This window comes from Lolium perenne, chromosome 6, assembly GCF_019359855.2.
Source record: "Lolium perenne isolate Kyuss_39 chromosome 6, Kyuss_2.0, whole genome shotgun sequence".
Lineage (NCBI taxonomy): Eukaryota > Viridiplantae > Streptophyta > Magnoliopsida > Poales > Poaceae > Lolium > Lolium perenne.
This window is the reverse complement of record NC_067249.2, coordinates 57302929-57322028: the sequence shown is the minus strand read 5'-3', so window position 1 is coordinate 57322028 and position 19100 is coordinate 57302929. Positions and strand designations below refer to the sequence as shown.

The window sequence follows — 19100 nt, the reverse complement described above, 5'->3', positions numbered from 1 at the left end:
CAGGGTGTTCTCCTTGGCTTCTGACCTCTGGGAGAGGGGCAAGAGAATCTCGGAGGGGGAAAACCTGGCCCTGGAACTCACTTTCACGCCAGAGGAATTAGATGAGGTTCTCTTGAGTATGAAGCCGGACTCGGCACCGGGGCCGGATGGCCTGCCGGTTCTTTTCTTCAAGAGATTTTGGGGAATCTTGCGAGGACATATTCTCACGCTTCTTAACGACTTTGTCCTTGGAAGGGTGGATGTGGCGCGACTCAATTTTGGGATTATTACGCTGATCCCCAAGGTCAAAGGCGCGGATACTATCAAGCAATTCAGGCCCATAGCTCTTATTAATATTATTTTCAAATTTGTGGCCAAGGCTTTCGCTATTCGCCTGGCGCCGCTTGCTCATAGGACGATTGATCGTAGTCAAACTGTGTTTTTCCGTGGTAGATGTCTACATGAGGGGGTGCTGGCCTTACATGAGATTATGAACGAGCTTCGAGTTAAGAGGCTTGGGGGCCTCCTTCTCAAGCTTGACTTTGAGAAAGCATACGGCAGAGTCAATTGGGACTTTCTCCAGGAAGTGTTGCTGAGAAAGGGATTCTCGGCCATGGTGGTTCATCACTTGATGCAGTTGGTCAGGGGTGGCCAAACGGCCATCAATGTTAATGGAGAGGTGGGACCTTTCTTTCGGAATGCGCGGGGCGTTCGTCAGGGTGATCCACTGTCAACACCCGGATTTTTAAGTCCAGATGCCTATTATGCCATTCATCGCAATCCCATGAGTATTGTTTTTGCGAGACATAATAGATTGATATCACAACACATCATTCATTACATACCATAATCGTCTTACAACAAAGGATCACATGATCCAGTCTTAATACAACATAGGGGATCTAGAGATCCAAATACAAAACACATAGCGGAAGCGAAGTAGTAGCGGTCTTGGTACATCTGTTCCACAGGCAACTGTTGACGTCAGGAGTGGTCCTAGTTGTCGTAGACGTCCTGCTGTCCTTCATTCTGGTACTGGGGCTCATCTTCATAGTCTGGCCATTGGAATAGCCAGGGACATAGCCATGAGTACTTTAAAGTACTCGCAAACTAGTACTAATGTAAATACTATCAACTATGATAAGAGGGTTCTAAGCTCTAGTTTCATTTGCATAAAGCCAGTTTTATTTCGTACGCATTTATAATCAAAAACTCTTCCTTTGCCTAACTTAACTCAAGTGGGAACATTAGTGCCATTCCCACAACTCAGTTGTGATTCAAAGCCAAAGTCACATTTCACTTTCAAGTCGAAAGTCACAAGTCACCATTCATATTTTTGGAAAAGTTCTGATGACGGAACCGTATGGCCTTTCCAACTGTCCATGACTGCGGACGCGGCTATTCGAATAGGTTTACACTCTACAGAGGTCGTACACTTGTGCCACAATAATTGCAATAGTCCGTCAGGGGTAACTGGCCCTGATTTATCGCACTCAGTGCGCGAACTACCAATCATAACCTTTCATTTACATACTGTAGTATAGGCACCTCTCCCCATGAGCTTGGCCTCCCGGTGAAGACCAACCGTCAACCCGGGAACTGCACAGGGCTTGGGTCGTACATTCACCTCATTTCACGTCATTTCACTTTCAACGGAGGCAGCCTCGGCATAACCCCTATGACGTCTGTTCAGAGGGAACCCATACTAAAATACATAAGTTTCCAGCTAAGCCCTACCCAGATTCAGGTATTGTGGGGATACTCAAGAATTGGAATGGTATCTCATCCGAACCCAACCATCAGATTTTGGTAAGTTTCACCGAGTCATTCACAAGTCATATTCACCTTCAAAAACTTTCAATAGAATGACTCATCATTCCAAGGTTTTCCAAGTCATTGGTTCTCACGAGTTCCCATCTAGAGTAGACACTTTTAGTTTAGCACTAGCAACAAGTCATGAGGGGTGCTAATTAGCTCATAGCTTTCTAGGCTAAGTGTGATACCCTTGTACTACTCTATAACTAAACCAAGTGAATCATGAATCAAAAAGTAACTTTGATAAACCAAAGCCAAAACTTGTAAGGTAAAAACTTGGGATAGGCTCATTAAGCATAAAGTAAAAGGTAATGGTGCCTTGCTCTTGTGAAGCTTTGCACATGGGAACTTTGCAAGAGTGTTAGCTTGCCTTGGTTGGTGAGGTGATCAAAGTTTTCTTCTTCTTCCTCTTGGTAGAATACCTCTTCTTCTTGATAGTCTCCGGGACTAGCGTCTATAAACGAATACGAGGATACAATCACCAAACAATACTTAAGTAGACTTAATTAGCCTTAATGGCTCACACAAATGATCTAGCATCACTACTTTACATTACTCAACATTAAGCTAGGGTTTTCTTACTTAGTGTTAGGAAAATAATTTCCTCTCATTGAAATGTAGATTAGGGTTTCTCTTTAGTTTGGAGAACTAATTTCCTCTCATTGAAATGTAGATTAGGGTTTCTCTTTAGTTTGGAGAAATAATTTCCTCTCATTGAATCTTGTCAAGATTTAATCTCCTCAGATAACAAGGTATGATCTTAGGTTGACCAAGGTCAACACTTCACACTTATCATTTGAGAAACATGATTTAAATGAGGTTCTATACCTCATGTAATTTAAATCCTATTTGATTTAATATCCACAAGTGAGCAAGGGTGAGACCATGCAACAAGGTTCATCACATTGCTTCATAACACTTGGGAAGATGATTTAAATGAGGTGCTACACCTCATAGATTTGAATTCTTAAATTTGAATTTGATTTAAATGGGCTAGTATTGACTACATAGCCAATTTTTGAGTATAGCCCATGATCATATACAGTAACCATGTGATATTTTTGCATAAACAATTAGAGAATTGAAAATGTGAATCATAGCAATTGGATTCACATCAAAACTCATTATGGTTGATTTTTAATAACTAATTCAAATCTGAAAAGTCTCTGACTTGTTATTTTTGCTACATTATTTCTACAACAGCTATGAGGTTGAAACCAGTGGGGCTAGATAGAGCATTTGATAGGCTTTCCAACCATATAAAATTGGTCAAATTTGGTTTGGTGGATTTGAAGTTATTAAAATTCTAAGTGAGCAAGAATATTGAATTAAAACTAAAAAGGATTTAAACTAATTCAAAACTTGGGCTTGGGCGGGAAAGCAGATGGGCCGAAATGGTTTGAAACGGTGCAAGCCAGCCCAACAGCGCTTCACACGCCGCGGGCCGCCTGACAGGGTGGGACCCAGCGGTCAGTGACTCTTTAAACGCGAATCGGTATGGATGAACGTGGGACGTAGGATCAGAAGGAGATCGTGCGGCTTACGGGCATCGTCTACGTCGACGAGAGGGAGGTACTGGCACGGCGGAGGAAGGGGGTCGACGGTGATCCTGGACTCCGGCGATGATCAGCGACGATGCACGGCGGCGTTGCGGACGACGGCGAATCCTCTGGTACCGGCGGCGACTCCAGTTGTGGCGGAAATCGACGGCTTGATCTGCGGCGGCTCACGGGTCTCCGGCGTGCGATTGGGCGGCGGTGGTGACTAATGTGGAGCGGAGAGGGTGCGAGGAGATCGAGTGGAGGGAGAGGAGCAAGTTTGGTGTGGCGAGCTAACGCGCGGGGGCTCTCCTTTTATAGTTGTGCGAGGTGGCCGAGGGTGCTGGCGAGGTCGACCATGGACGCGACACTTCCGAGGCGCGAAGGGGCAAGGTAGGTTGCGCGTGAGGTAGGCGACGTCTAGGCGGTACTGGTGAGCTTGATGGCACGGCGAATGATGGACTAAGGCATGCAGGAGAGGTCGTCGGCTTTGCAGTACCGTGGCGGGGGATTTTGATCATGGCGACGGCGACGGTGCACGCGCGGCCAATGGAGCGTGTCTAGGAGCTAGAGGGGATGGAGGCGATGCTCGATGCAGAGATAGGGCGGCAGGGGAGGACGGAGGCGACGGCACGACTCACCGCTCTGGCGCGTCCAGTGCACGGTGAGCGCGCATGCTGGCATGTACTGGGCGTGTCTGGGCGCGTCGAGTTTGACCAATGTCGTGCTTGTTTCGAGCCAGGGATAGTACCAGCGTGCATGGTGGAGTGAGGGCTACCTAGTTGACATGGTGAGGCTGACCAGAGAGGGGTGGAGAGGATGAGTGGCATTAGGGTCGGCATGGGTACGGCATGGTGGAAACCTTGATCATTTCTTCACTTTTATCAGGGCTGTGGTGCTTGGTTGATGCAGAGGAGGTACCAGGGTTGTGATGATCACAAATGGAAAGGGGTTTAGCCCAAAATCCATTGGATTTTAGCATGTACGTCTAAAGTAAAATGATGCCTGCCAAGTGTTTGTGATAATGGCCGCAAGAGAAAAAGATTTGAATTTTGTAATTCTTTTTGGTGGAGTGGAAACAAATAATATTTGAAGCATAAGTGTGGTGGTGGTGCTCAAAATGGAGTTGATTTTCAAAATACCAAATTGGGTATGATCTACACTTTGATTCAAAGTTGCCACTTGTCACCCTTGTACTGGTCAATGTTGGCAGAGTCAACTATGGTGGTCAACACAAAAATTGTTCCTCTTGATCTGGTCTTGGATGAGGTGTAAAGACTTGAGAAGGTTTGGTTTGAGAAACTCTTAATAAAAGGGCTCAAAGTGGGTAAGATGATAAAAGTGTCACATATGACCATTATCATATGTGAGTGAATTTTGATTTTTTCCTTTGATTTGATTTGTGTTTCTTTGATGCAAAAGTGTGTGTTATTGATATATTAGTGTTTCACAAGCAATGACACAAGCAAAGGTGGCCTTGGTTGACGATTTGCAAAAAAGGCCATAAACACATGAGAGGTGACATTTCAATTTTCTTTATTTTCCTATTTTTTTTCTTGCTTTACTTGGGCATGGTCTAGGGTCCATTTAGGGTTAGATTAGGTTTAGAGATGGTTTCAAACCATTTGGGTGGAGTATGTGGTCATAGGGCAAGATTTGGGTAAAATGGCTATGTGCCACATATGCCCTTATGCAAAGGTTTGTTTCCTTTTTGTTTCTTACTTAAATTGGTTGATAAGTACTAGGTTAAGTTTGTTGATGTTTTCAAAACATCTAAACAAAGTCAGAAAACCTAGATAATTTTTTTTAACAAAAATAGCCATAGGCACATAGGCCCTTTTCTTATTTAACTTCTTTTTATTTTGATTTAACTTGGATGGTGAAAGGAATAGGGTTTAGGTTTTTAAGATCATTACAAAGTAGTTTAGACAGGCATCATGGCAATATCACCACCTATAAGCATGATTACTATGTATCAAACTAAAGATGATACAAGTTTTTGTTGGTTCCAGAATTTGGAAAAAGGGAAATTCATTTTCTTTGTTTTGAAATTTTTGGGATGTTACATCCACTCTCCCCGATCCTCTTTGATTTCCTTGTCGATGCGTTGGCGGCCATGCTGGCTAAGGCTAACTCGGCAGGCCACATCAAAGGGTGGTGTCGCAGTTGATCCCGGGGGGGCGGGGGGGGGGTCACCCACCTTCAGTACGCCGATGATATGATGATCCTGATCGAACCTACGGATCTAGGCATTGCTAACCTCAAGTTCCTCCTCTTGTGTTTCGAGAACATGTCGGGTCTGAAGATTAACTTTGACAAGAGCGAGGTTCTGGTGACAGGGGTCCCAGAGGAGGAGAAGCGCAGGCTGGCTAACCTGCTGAACTGCAAGCTGGGAACCTGCCCTTTTCGGTACCTAGGTCTCCCGGTGAGCGGTGGTCCGCTTAGGGTTGCGGACTGGGAGTTCCTCCCGGAGAAGGTAGGACACCGGGTAGATCCCTGGCAAGGCCTCTTTTTGGCCTCTGCTGGGAGGTTGGAGCTTACCAACTCATGTCTCTCGAGCCTACCGATGTTCGCTATGGGTGTCTATCTTTTGCATGACTCGACCCACTATGCGATGGATAGGTCTCGGTCCCGATTCTTTTGGGAAGGAGTCGGGAACTCTAGGAAGTACCACATGGTCGACTGGGCAACTGTGTGCAAACCTAGGGAGGTGGGGGGTTTGGGGATCCTCAACACTAAACTCATGAACATTGCGCTCATGCTTCGGTGGATCTGGAAGATCTACTAGAATGAGGAGGGTCTATGGGCGGACCTCCTCCGGGCCAAGTATCTTGGCGATCATGACTTCTTCTCCAAGGAAGTGCTGGTGAGGGGGTCACAATTCTGGAATGCCATTCAGAAAATTAAGTGGCACTTCAAGCTGGGGGCGAAGCACTCGGTTCACAACGGGAAGTGGACCTACTTCTGGAAGGATTGGTGGGTGGGGCCGGGGCCCCTGCGCGCCCGTTATCCTCGCCTGTTTAGTTGTTGCACCCACCCGGATGTTACGGTGCATGCGACCAGGGTGTTAGGTGGGATACCTGGTGAATGGCGCATCCAGTTCAGACGTCAGTTTAGTCTTGCGGAGTCCGTGGAGTGGGATAACCTGTGCAGGGAAGTACAGGCCCTACCGGTGGACGAGCAGAATGACAGGGTGTCGTGGGCGCTCGAGAATTCTGGGACCTTCTCGACCAGGTCCGTCTACCACGGCCTCATGCAGGGGGCGGCTGTCACACATTTCAAGGAGGTCTGGCGGACTAGGGTACCTCCTAAGATCAAGATTTTCATGTGGCAGCTGATCAGAGGGAAGCTCCCGTCTTGCGAGCAGGTGGCCAAGAGGATGAGACCCTCCGACGGCCACTGTGCGTTGTGTGGATTGAGGACTGTAATCACATCTTCTTCACCTGCCACATGGCGAGATTCATGTGGGCTGGAGTTAGGGAACTCCTTCATTGCGATTGGAACCCGGCAGGGGCTGGGGACTTCATTGCACTTGCGCAGGGTCTGGCAGGCCCCCTTCGTAGATTAGTTTGGTTCACTTTTGCGACCCTCAGCTGGTCTCTCTGGAATATTAGGAATAAACTAACTATCGAAGGGAAGATGATCGGTAACCCGGCTGATGCTTTCTATCATATGCTTATCCACATGCAGTCATGGAGGGTTCTGGTCAGACGGAGGGACAGGGCGCTGCTGGACGTGGCACGGACGAGCTCAGGAGGCTACATGCAAGGGCTAGGGCTGCAGATTAGTCTCTCATTCGACCCGCTTCAGGGCGTTGTATCGATACCGCTATGCTAGGGCCTTCTCATGTGGTGTTTGCTAGGGGGCGATGTACTCTTGATCTCGGATCGAGTCGTGAGTGTGTGTTATGGTGTTTCGAACTTGTATCGTGACTCTCTATGGTGTTGGTAGCTTTATATATAAAGCTGGGCCATGAGGCCTTCTATTTAAAAATAAAAGCATGGTACGTGGTGCGTGCCCTTATAGAAAAATTAAGTACCTGATTGGCGGTTGTTTTTTTATTGTTCAGAACAATTATCTTGTTGTTAAGTAGAGAAGATCTCATCACAAATCTCACTTTTATGAAACCAACATTTAAGTTCAAGTCCTCGTGGGCGTAAATTTAGGTTCCTATTTTATTCTATAGGACCAGCTTTCCTTGTATTCATGCATTTTCTCCAAGGACCAAGCTTGGTTAGTAACCAAGATAAAAATCATGATAATTATGTTCAAAAGTTTGTGTGCACCTCTAAATGGCGAAGTCCGGGGAAGTGAATTCTCCCCCAATTTTGGAAGCCAGAACCTGATACATATGAGTCCTTATTTTTTAACAAAATTCACCCTCGTCACTCCCAAGAGGTGGCATGGGCAAACCTAGCCACCATCCCCACCCCTCCTCTCCCCTCCAACACCCTGATGCCGTCGGAGGATGCCAGTGGAGGGGGCACACATCTCTACACCCATGCTCACGTTAGAAGATCTCTAGCATGGAGTGTGGTGTCGGCCCTGAACATTAACCGTGTGCAAGGAGGAGCACATATTTAGGATGGTGACCCCATGCCGGTGGTGGTCGGGCGGTCGGTGACTGCGAGGGCTACTGGGTTTGACTCGACGGCGGTGTTGCGGTCGTGGCGGCGTCCTGCAGGGTGATGTTGTTGCAGCTTGCCTGGGGGATATGGTGGTTGCCAGCACCTACTTCTGTGTTGCAACGTGGTAGCTGACATAAATTATTCTGGCAGCGGATATGACCGTGTTTGCTTGTTGTGACGTGGCGGTGCAGGAGTTTGGTGATTAAGGCGGTGACCCTAGTTCGTTAACATGGAGTACATCGTGGTCGTATGGACAACACGATGGCCAGATCTTCGTAACAGTGATGGAATTCAACTCACTGTGTCAAGGTTGATAGAGGTATAAGACATCCTCTTCTTGGACCAGCGGACTTTCGATATTGGCGGTGGTATGAATGCCCTCTCTAGTTTGATATCGGGTTTAATCCAAGTCAGTAGGTGATACACATGACATATGGTGAGGAGGTGTCAAGTCATGACTGGTCGGAAGGTGATACATCTCATGAGGAGGCACCAAGTCATGCCTATTTCCAACAGGTGCTACACACACCATCTCTTTCGAAAGCAATTCTTGTTGCTACTCGATCGAAGGTGGTGCCATAGAGACCAGAAATGTGACAGTATGGTACATCTATGGCTTCCGATATCTCATCCAGCAGTATCTAGCTAACGAGTCTTTGTTAGCCAAACAAGTGACATGATGGTAGAAGTGGTTTCAACAGCGCGGATACACACTTTGATGAAAACACTAGATTACAAATGAGGCAATCTCTATGCGTGAATACATCGTGCCCTTGCTGAAGGTGGTTAGTCAAATATCGGCTTTGGGGAGGAAAATCCAGAGATCGACTTACCATTGAACTCATGATCATCAACACACATGCATAGTTTCCTTCTTGTTGGTTGAATCTAGGAGTTATGTATTTTCCTTTTGATTCTGCATTTTACTATAGGGTTAGTGGTAGTTTGGTGGATTTACTATCGCGAGACATGTGCCATCAGGTTTTTTATTGAAGTTTTTTCTCAGCTTTGTTGCCGGGTTTTCACGGCAGGAGGCAACATTGAGATTTAGAGGGTGCAAAACTTGGCAATTATCAATTGGTAATGTAATGGTACCAAAAAAAAAAGGCACAATCGAACAATGGTGTTCCAGCAAACACCAAAAAATAAATACGTACTAGGGTCAATTGGTATAGCTTTGTACCCACATGTGTATCTATACTCTACCGTTTATTATCAAATTTCCAACATATGTATTCTTGTTGACTTATGTGTTAGAACATGACACTGTGATTTGTATATTTTAATAATTGTTATGTACTTAACTATATTTTTTCAATAAGGGGCGTTTTATTACTCAGAAAGTTTTAAACATTACACCCAGCCTCTGCATAACTAGGATGCACACAGCGGTTCAGAAGTCTAGTATCAATCCACAAGAGAAAGAAGAAACGATATAAAAAGCCAACTACTATGACGCTCTGTTGGCTTCAATCCTCGATTATGCAGCCACCCATGTTGGGAAAATAAACTATGTGGCTGTGTTCTCCAATCGTGTAGACACCTCCATAAAGAGGTCGCGATCTTCCAAACGCTGAAGTGACGACCATGAACGGAGCAAAGCCGTACACCGGTATATGACTCGTGTGAGAGAGGAACTTTTGTCATTAAAAACCTTGTCATTTTTACATACCCAAAGCGACCATGCTACCGCAATCGCTCCCACTCTGATAATCGTTTTATACCTAGAATCCACTGTGTTTAGCCAATTGCCAAATTTTTTTGCAATGCTACGAGGAGGGTATAAGGTAGAACCTATCTGATTGATTGACCATATAGATTTAGCAACCCGACAGTTGAAGAAAATGTATTTTATTATCTCTTCTTCGTGACAGAACACACATTTCATACAACCTTGTCAGTTGTGTTTTACAAGGTTATCTTTAGTAAGAATCACACATCGACGAAGATACCATGCAAAGACCTTTGTTTCGAGAGGTATCTTCATCTTCCAGATGGATTTATTATTTAGTACCGGTTGGGTTGATAAACATAATTCTTTGTACATGGAGCTAACCGAAAATATACCATTTTTTGTGAGACTCCCAACGGAATTCATCCCTCCTATGAACCAGCTGGATTGAATCTAACCGCTCAAGCAGTTCATTTCAAGAAACTAGTCCGGGACCAACAAGATCACGTCTAAACGTCATAGAGGGAGGGGAAGATTCCAACACCTTCTGCAAGGTATCCCCTTTATGACGAACTATATTGTACAAAGCTAAATACTGTTCACGAAGAGTGGTTGTTCCCAACCAACGATCCTCCCAAAACTGTATCTCCGCCCTGTCCTTGATGAAGAAAGAACCAAATAGGAAAAAGTGCTTTTTAGTTGCCTTGATACCAGCCCAAAAATGTGAATCTCCTGGTTTTCAAAGAACCTAAGAGATCGCATTTGAACCAATATATTTTTTCCACAATAGTTGTTGCCATACCCCATACCCCATCCTCCATTAACAACCTGTCTAGCCATTTACCCAGCAAAGCCCTATTCTTAACTTTAAGATCATGAACACCAAGTCCACCTTGATCTTTTAGACGGCATACAACACTTCATTTAGTTAACCTGTACCTTTTCTTCTCACTATCCCCTTGCCAAAAGAATCTTGATCGGAAATAGTTCAATCTATGTAAAACTACTTTCGGTAACTCGAAGAAAGAAATCATATACAGTACCATATTTGTAAGTAATGAATTAATGAGAACTAATCTTCCATTAAGGGATAGTAATTTTCCTTTCCAACTAGTAAGATGTTTTTGAAGTCTTTTTTCAACAATTTTCCATTCAGCCAACGTGAATGTACTTAACAACCTACTATTGCGTTGAGACAATTCTTGTTTTTATCAGTTCTATCGATAAATATAAATTGTGAATAACATATTTGCTATTTAATTTACCCACTGTGTACCCAATGAGTACGAATACCTGTCGAACATGAATAAAATTTTATACCCATGTGTATGGGTATGGGTAGGAGTTTGTACCCACTAACTATATGTGTATGAGTATGCTATTGCTCTACCCTACCTGTACCCTACCCATTGCTATCCTTAGGCGCGAGCAAGTGAGTTTGGTTCTCCCAGGGCTTGGTCGCATCCGTCTTCTGAAGCCACGCCTCACGGGACCAAGTGTTGGGTTAAGGGGTTTGAGGTTGGGATTCTAATACCTCCATTCTCTTTAGGCGACATGATTTCATCCTACATTACTAGACAGTGACCACCTTCAACGTCCTTAGAGCAATTCTAGCATATTCTAGGTAAGTGCCTAAAACCAGATAACTCTAACAGTTACCCGATTTTGGGCCAAATTTATGTGTCGAGCACATCTTGGATGAATGGACAAAATTATGTAAGGTATCCGATAGCGGTCCATCCATGGAGTATATACCCAGGCTGGAGGACTAAATCGGACCCAACCACCCTATTTCCCCCAACTCGCGCCGTCACATCCATCGCCCAAATCTATCACACTCCCCCCAATCCAGCCAGAAATTCTGGCTCACCCCTCACCAGATCTGCACCATGTGGCTGGTAAAAAGCTATGTGGAAGCCCCTGAGGGACAGTCGGTGTCGCCGAGAGACGCGGGGCCTTTTGATCGATGTTGCCACGCGGTCGCGGAAACCTCTTTGTCGCCGAGTACCCCAAGCGGTAAGACAAAATCCGACGCAAGATGGAGGCCACGCGCGCGGATGCAGCGCGAGGCATGGATCGCATGTCACCGTGAACCCAGAGCAGAGATGGGAAGCTCCTAGGAAGTGGTGGCGTGGGGGGAGTGCACGCTGGAGCTCTTGTCATCCTCTTCCGAGGAGGAGGTGGAGGCCAACGACGACTCCGATGAGGAGCATGAGGCCATGCGAGAGCCTTAGCCCACATCGGAATCAGAGGAGGCTGTGATCTGCGAGGTCCTTGCTCGCTCGGTGCACATAGCCACACACGAGGAGCAGCGTCGTCGACAGGTTGAGGCATATGACGCGGGCCAGCTTGAGGGCAGGGCTCTTCGCTCCCGAGCAGCACGAAGCCAACCACACGACATGGCGTGTGGAGGCCGTGCTACAGGCATACATGGCAGAACCATCCTTCCTTGATGATGAGTGAGGCGCCGACGCCTTCTCTACGTCCCGACGCGTAGTGAAACGCCACCCAACACCACGATTGGGCCTTTAATTGAGGGCTGCAACTTTTTTATTCCCGGCTAGTTGCTGCCGCGCCCCGAGGAGTAGATAAGCGCCCCCGACACCGTATAGTTGAGCTCCACCCTCTTTTGGTCACCGGCGAAGCTACCACCAACGCCTCCGCGTTGTTTTAGGGTTAGGTGTGTAGATCTAGGTTATGCTAATCTAGATCTAGATCGTAGTTAATCAGTGGCAATCGTATGTAAACCATGTTTATGATGTAACTTTGCTGTGGAAATCTCCCGCGAAGACACGCGGACAACTTTTTAGTTTCTGTATTTGTTATGTTGCACAACTTTGCGTACTAGAAAACACATGTGCAACCTCCGATCAAAGATATCTAGGTTTCAGATTATGCAGGATCCGCTAGAGTTGCTCCTAACACATCGAACAATACCATACGGTTTCAGAAACATTGATTGAGACCTAGAGCGGCCCTCGTTGTTAGACGCAAGTCTCTCATTAGGGCTACGGGTGATCCAAGCAACCAGTTCTTCAATTAGCAAGGTATATATCCGGCCAAAGACCAATTATATGTCGTTTCGTTCTTGAACCCTTTCAGTTTTCAAGTACTGTCATAGAGGATGCCGTGCCATACGCTGTGTAGTTACAAACTCTGCAGTGTGCCGACTTAAATGGTTCTTGGTTAGACACGCAAGTCTCTCATTAGGACATCTCCAGTGTGTCGACTTAAATGGTTCTTGGTTATCCGAAACGGTTCACGCGGACAGGTAGACATGCCACGCACGCTCCAGCGGGACGACATAAACGGATCGACTCGCGCGGACCGACCTATCCGTTCTCTAAATTTGGGACGTCGATGCGTTGGGCCGAACAACGAGCGCGTTCTACCTTGTCCTCGCTAGAAGACCATGGTCCCTCCTGGCAGTGGAGCACAAATTTCCTCCAAAATGGATTCCGCTGCCACGCCTGCCACGGAGACCGCCGGAAGAAGCATGCGAAGTCAAAGAAGGCCGCCAAGGATATGTCAACGAAGGAGCCGGGTAGACTCTAACAAGCGCGCAGGCTAAGAGAAGCCACCAGAGCTCGAGCTGTCGCCGCCAAGATAGAAGAAGAGCAGCTCAAGGCGAACGACCGCCTGATCGCCTAGCGTCAGCACGCCAATGGCGAGCTACTGGCTCAGAAAGCCGCCCAACAGGCCATCATGATGATGAAGCAGGAGGTGTTAAACGTGGCGTTCGGCCATGGCGTGGTTATCCCTCTGGCCGCCGGCGCGTCATCGACGAGCTCTATCACCTCGACGCCGAGCGGCCGGCCTCCTCTTTAACGGAGGCCACATACGCCATCCTAGGGCGGCGGCCAAGGTAGGACTAGATGCGCGCTGTCCCGGCTAGGTTATCCGCGCACGACACCGTCGGATACGTTCGGCAAAGGAATCGATCTCAACCGCACTCCCACAGCCAATCAATCATCGCCGGCAGGGCCGAAGAAACAACGATGAATCTCTGCCTCTGATATGCCACCGGCAACCAACCTATTCGACGGAATGACGTACCGGCGAGGTCCCGTCAGGGACCAAGATGGCAAAGTTCTTGCCCATTTCTTGTAATTGTTTTGCAATTTCTAGTTGGTCATGCCGGCTTCTTGTCATGGACACTATGCGTGTAGGAATATGTGGACATGAATGTCGAGGCCATCATGCAGGACATGATCAACAACGGCGCCGACGAGGAAGACAACGACTACACTCAATATGACGACACTCATTACGAAGAGGTTCATGAGGGCTACTCCCTTGATGACCAACCATTATTTGGCAACGACGGCTTTACCCAAGGCATGGGTGACGGCGTCACCCAAGACATGGCCGAGGAAATCACCCAAGCCACCGCGGAAACACTGGCCTCATCACTTGCCACCACGGTTGACGATGGCAAGAAGGTCACCCAAAGGACATCGAGCTACACCACCGAAGAGGACAAGTTGCTATGCGCCGCTTGGATTGAGAATTACAAAGATCCACTTTGCGGTGCCGAGCAAAAGGGAAATGCTTATTGGGCCCGCGTGGGCAAGTACTTCCATGAGCATACGATGTTGGGACAAAAACCCTTCTATACGCAAAGATCTCTCCCTTGCAAAAAGGTGGGGCTTCATCCATGCCGAGTGTAGCCGGTTCGAAGGCTCATACGTGATAGTTAAGGAAGGGCAATAAGAGGTGTCTCAGCGGTTGACATGGTAAACCTCTTTCCCTCTTCTCAATGTTGCTACCACATAGGCGAGCATATATCATTCATTGTTGTGCGTGTGTAGGTTGTTTATGATTTGAAGCACTTAAGTCCACCGACGACAACAAGGGATTCACATTGAGCCATTGTTGGATGTTGCTCAAGGACACCAAGAAGTGGAAAACAAGCTACGTGTTTTGGAGGAAACTCGAGAACGCGAAGAAGAAGGGCAATTACAATTCATCAATGGATGGTACCATCGATCACGAATACGATGGCCAAAACTTAGCGTCAACGCAACCGAAGAGGCGGGCGGTGGTGGCCGTGCCAAACAACCAATTGGCCACAAGGCAACCAAGACCAACATGCACCATCAAGCTTCTTCATTGGCATTCCAGGAGACCTTGAGGGAGTTGATGGCCAAAAAAAAAGAGGCCATCACTGAGAGGGAAGAGAGGTGATGCAAAGAGAAAGAGGCAACTGCCAAGAGCTTTGTTGATCTTCAACTGAGAGCTCTTGAGGTGGAAGAGGCCCGGGTGAAGTCCATTCTCGTCGAGGCCGAGGCCAAGGCAAGGCTCGTGGATGCCTATGCCAAGTCCAAGGTCTTGGAGGACGAAGCCAAGCTAGGTCATGGCCGAGGAGAACCAGATCATGCTCACGGACCTGGCCACCATCTCCGATCCCATGCAAAGTGCTTGGATTGAGGAGAAGCGGAAGATGATCCTTGCTCTCGATGATTGAAGGGCATTAGCATAGATGATTGCGATTTGGGTGAGAGTAGTCACTTTTTGGGTGAAGCTTCCACTTTTTTGGATAAATTGTACTAAGATATTGTCTCACTTTGCACATTTGAGAGAAACTTGCCACATATTATGCTCATCAATTACTATGTTTTTGTGTTGCAATTTGAAATAGAGTGGCCAACTAGCCAGGTTTTCAAAATTGACAGCGAATAAATGGACAGCGTTGTAGGTGTAGGTCGGACTGCGAGACGCATTCTGTCAACAGATCAACCCAAATGGATAAAAACGAACTGTTTGGATCGCCAACTTGGATTGATTCGCTGAAGATGCACTTACTCCAAACCTTATGGCATTCCAGCTGCTGGGAGCTGCCAAAGCTACAGATCTGGGCTCGTGTTTTGCTTCCAATAGTTTCTTCCGTGTTCATCGGACGCGGCTTTCCCCGCACGACGAGGACAACGACGACGTGATTACGCACCGGATTATATAAACAAGCTAATGCTCCGCTACGCGGTCTCGATTCTCGACTCGATCGATCTTTTCTCGCTCCCCATCTCGATCGACGGTGAGTATTTTTCTGCTGTTTTATAACCGCCGCCACGTTTTCCAGAAGCGATCGCGACGCCACCCCAACTCCACGTCCAAGTGACCACACTCCATTTTCGGACCTCCTTAAATAGTGCCAAGACTTGGCTCTAGCTCGCATCGCAACACAGGCACACAGCTCACCGGTGTCAAGTACACTTGTCTTAGTTAGCTGTCTAGCCAGCTGCACCGTCGCCTGCTTCCGGTCGACCTCGCTAGCCCGCGCGCTCCGACGATGACGGTGGCCCCGGCGACGCAGCTGGCTGGCGGCGGGAGGCGGTACGCGCTGCTGCTGGCGTTGAACGACTCGGAGTACGCCAGGAAGGCGCACGGCGGGTACGGCAAGGTCTTCGTCGGCGCCCTCCGCTCCAGCGCCGAGGATACCTGGGACTGCTACCGCGTCATCGACGGCGAGTTCCCTGCGGCCGAAGAGCTGGTACTCTACGACGGGTTCGTGGTGAGCGGCAGCCCGCACGACGCCCACGGCGACGGCGCGCCGTGCTGGGTGCGCCGGCTCTGCCTCCTCCTCCAGACCGTGCACGCCATGGGCAAGCGCGTCCTCGGCGTCTGCTTCGGCCACCAGGCCCTCTGCCGCGCGCTCGGCGGGAAGGTCGGGAGAGCGACCGGCGGGTGGGTCGTCGGCGTGAAGGAGGTGACATTTGTGGAGGATGTGGAAGGTTTTGAGTTCTTGGAGGAGGGGGTTTCTCGCCGGATGAGCGCCAGCATCATCGAGGTTCACCAAGATGAGGTATGCATCTGTGATTGAACGCGCGGCTAATTATTGCTCCCCTTTTTTTTTAATATTTAGCAATGTCAATGGCCAATGCAGAGTTGACATTTGAAAGGAAAACATGTTACCGCATGCGAAGATGACATTTTCTTTAGAAATACACGTGAACCACACATGTGGGAACTACATTTCAAGTTGGCACTAGTTCCATAATTAAGCATTTCTTCGATATGTCAAATTTGAGATGACTTCTTTTTTAGATTCTGAAATAAAAAAGTGGTTTCTCCGCGAAAACTTTTTACGCATACATGAAACATACGTACGTACCCGGATATTTTTATTTCAGAATTTTTTAATTTTTGGAAAATACATTTCCAATTAGGGTTCACATGCACCCAGGTTCAAACCGGACTTTTCCCACCAATAAGTTGGCAACATGGCCTCATGTCGTAAGAGCGAAGACACATTAGATGAAATTTTAATTTTCAGATTTGCTAGTTTTAGCTGGCTCCTACTTGAAAGCTAAGTTTGTTCTCGGTCAAGTCCTAAACAAGAGACAAAACTTCAATTTTATACTCTTGATTGCCGGAACTTGCCCAACTTGGCGAGCTTTGACATTTGACGCGTTAGTTTTGTGCTCCATAATTAGACCATGCCATGCCACTTGCAAATTGAGTTGCATTTCTATTGTCAGCTACCTCTATTATATACGTAATTCTGGGCATTCAGTATTTTTTATCTGTGACACTGTGGTGTATGTCGGAGGTACTAATTTGGTGCGATTTGACTTGTAATTAATCAATAGGTGTGGGAGGTACCGCCCGGTGGCAAGGTGCTAGCCTACTCCGACAAGACGCGCGTGGAGATGTTCGCCGTCGGCGACAACGCCCTCGGCATCCAGGGCCACCCGGAGTACACCAACGACATCCTCCTCAACCTCATCGGCCGCCTCGTCAACGACGGCACCGTCGACGGCTGCGCGGGCGAGGCCGCGCGCCGGACGGCGGAGAGCGGCGGGCCGGACCGCGAGTTCTGGACGGGGCTATGCAAGGGCTTCCTGATGGGCGGTGGCGCCGCCGTAGCCGCCAGGACTCCGGCGCCGGAGCTGAGCTGCTGCCACCACGTCGCCGTCGCGTGCATCCCTGCAGCTGCTTCAGGTCCCATTGGCTTGTAGGTTAGCACTTTTGCACGGTCACGTTACGTACGTACGGTCGTTGCATGCGGCTTATAGAGTCCAGCGCATGGAGCATGTGCTATACTGCTATGCATAGTAGTATGGCTTTTTTTCCACGGTCACGTTACGTACGTACGGTCGTTCCTGAGTACGCGTGCACGTACGATCGGTGAAGCCACAGGACAAGCGGATGCCTTTTTTTTCGCATGTGCTGCATTGTACAGCATGTGTTGTATGATTTCCAATGATTGAATGGATGAGGGATATGTGGTTTGGGCGATGACAGTTATCCGTAGGATATATACCTAGACTAGAGCTGGGCATGGGGGGGGGGGTGTGTGTGTGTGTGTGTGTGTGTGCGCGCGCGCGCTGTACGCCGACCTGGTCGGTGCGGACCAGGCGTCGCACACCCCTCAGGCGGGTTTTGGGCCGGCCCAACATTCTCACTTCTTATGTTTCTGCTTTTTCGTTTTTTCTTTTTCGTTTCTTTTCTGTTTTCTGTTATTTGTTTTCCTTTTTAAAACATTTTTTAAATATGAACATTTGTTAAAAATAAAAAAATCAAATAAAAAATCACTTTTTAAAAATTTGAACATTTTTTAGATTTGAACATTTTTAAATTTGAACAAAAATGTATTTTTTCTATGAACAATTTCCAAATTTGAAAGATTTTTAATTTTGAACGATTTTTAAGTTTGAACGATTTTAAAATTTGAACAATTTTTTATTTTGAACTATTTTTATGTTTGAACGAATTTTTGAATATGAATGATTTTCCTATTTGAACATTTTTCGAATTTGAACGATTTCCAGATTTGAACATTTTTAAAATTTGAACAAAATTTAGATTTAAACTTTTTAATTTTTTTAAAATAAAATAAACAGAAAAGAAACAAAAGCAAAAAAAAGAAACAGAAAAAAAAGAAAAAGAAAAGAAAAAGAAAAAGAAACAGAAAATAGAGAACTAAAAATAAACGTGAAATGGGCCGACCAGGCCGGCCCATACCCCGCGCGCGGGGGTGTGCGGCGCGGGGTAACCACCGACCTGGTCGGTGTATAGGAATTGCCGGGCATGGGCAACCCTGCCCGAAAGTTCCAGGCTGGGCTGGGTCGGGCTTGCACTGCGGGCCGGGTTTGAGCCTGATATTTGAGCCCAAATGACGGGTTGCGCTTGGGCTTTCAATTTATGCGTGCTTTAGCTGGGTTGGGCCGGCTTCTTGGGCCGTGCTGGGCTTTCAGGTGTAACGTAGACCTACAGATACATAGGCCGTGTTTGGTAGGGTCGCATCCTGTCTTTAAATCGACATTCACCGTTCGCAACATGCCCAAGCGCTACCACGAGGGCTACAATGGCAGCTAGGCCAGCCACGGGGATTCCATCGATGGATCTGCCAATGGGAAGATTCGATCCACCACATAGCTATACTTCATCTGAGTAGCCACCACGGTGGAGGGGGCCCCTGACATATGCCCGGACATTTAGTAACCGATAGGATTTGACCCCCTTAGC

At 47.3% G+C, this 19100-nt stretch overlaps 1 protein-coding gene across 1 annotated transcript; it reads left to right on the top strand.

Moving 5' to 3' along the window:
* Positions 1–15687: 15687 nt before the first annotated feature.
* Positions 15688–17870, top strand: LOC127308077 (gamma-glutamyl peptidase 5). The gene is made up of 2 exons (XM_051338843.2): positions 15688–16434; positions 17222–17870. Exons 1-2 carry the CDS (start codon positions 15922–15924, stop codon positions 17588–17590), a joined length of 882 nt encoding a protein of 293 aa, XP_051194803.1. The 5' UTR covers positions 15688–15921; the 3' UTR covers positions 17591–17870.
* Positions 17871–19100: the final 1230 nt, after the last annotated feature.

What these genes read in the sequence shown, in the direction of transcription:
- LOC127308077 (XM_051338843.2), top strand. Translation starts at nt 15,922, where the DNA reads ATGACGGTGGCCCCGGCGACGCAGCTGGCTGGCGGCGGGAGGCGGTAC. An exon ending in TCGAGGTTCACCAAGATGAG is followed by an intron (nt 16,435 to 17,221) that starts GTATGCATCTGT and finishes ATTAATCAATAG; the next exon opens with GTGTGGGAGGTACCGCCCGG.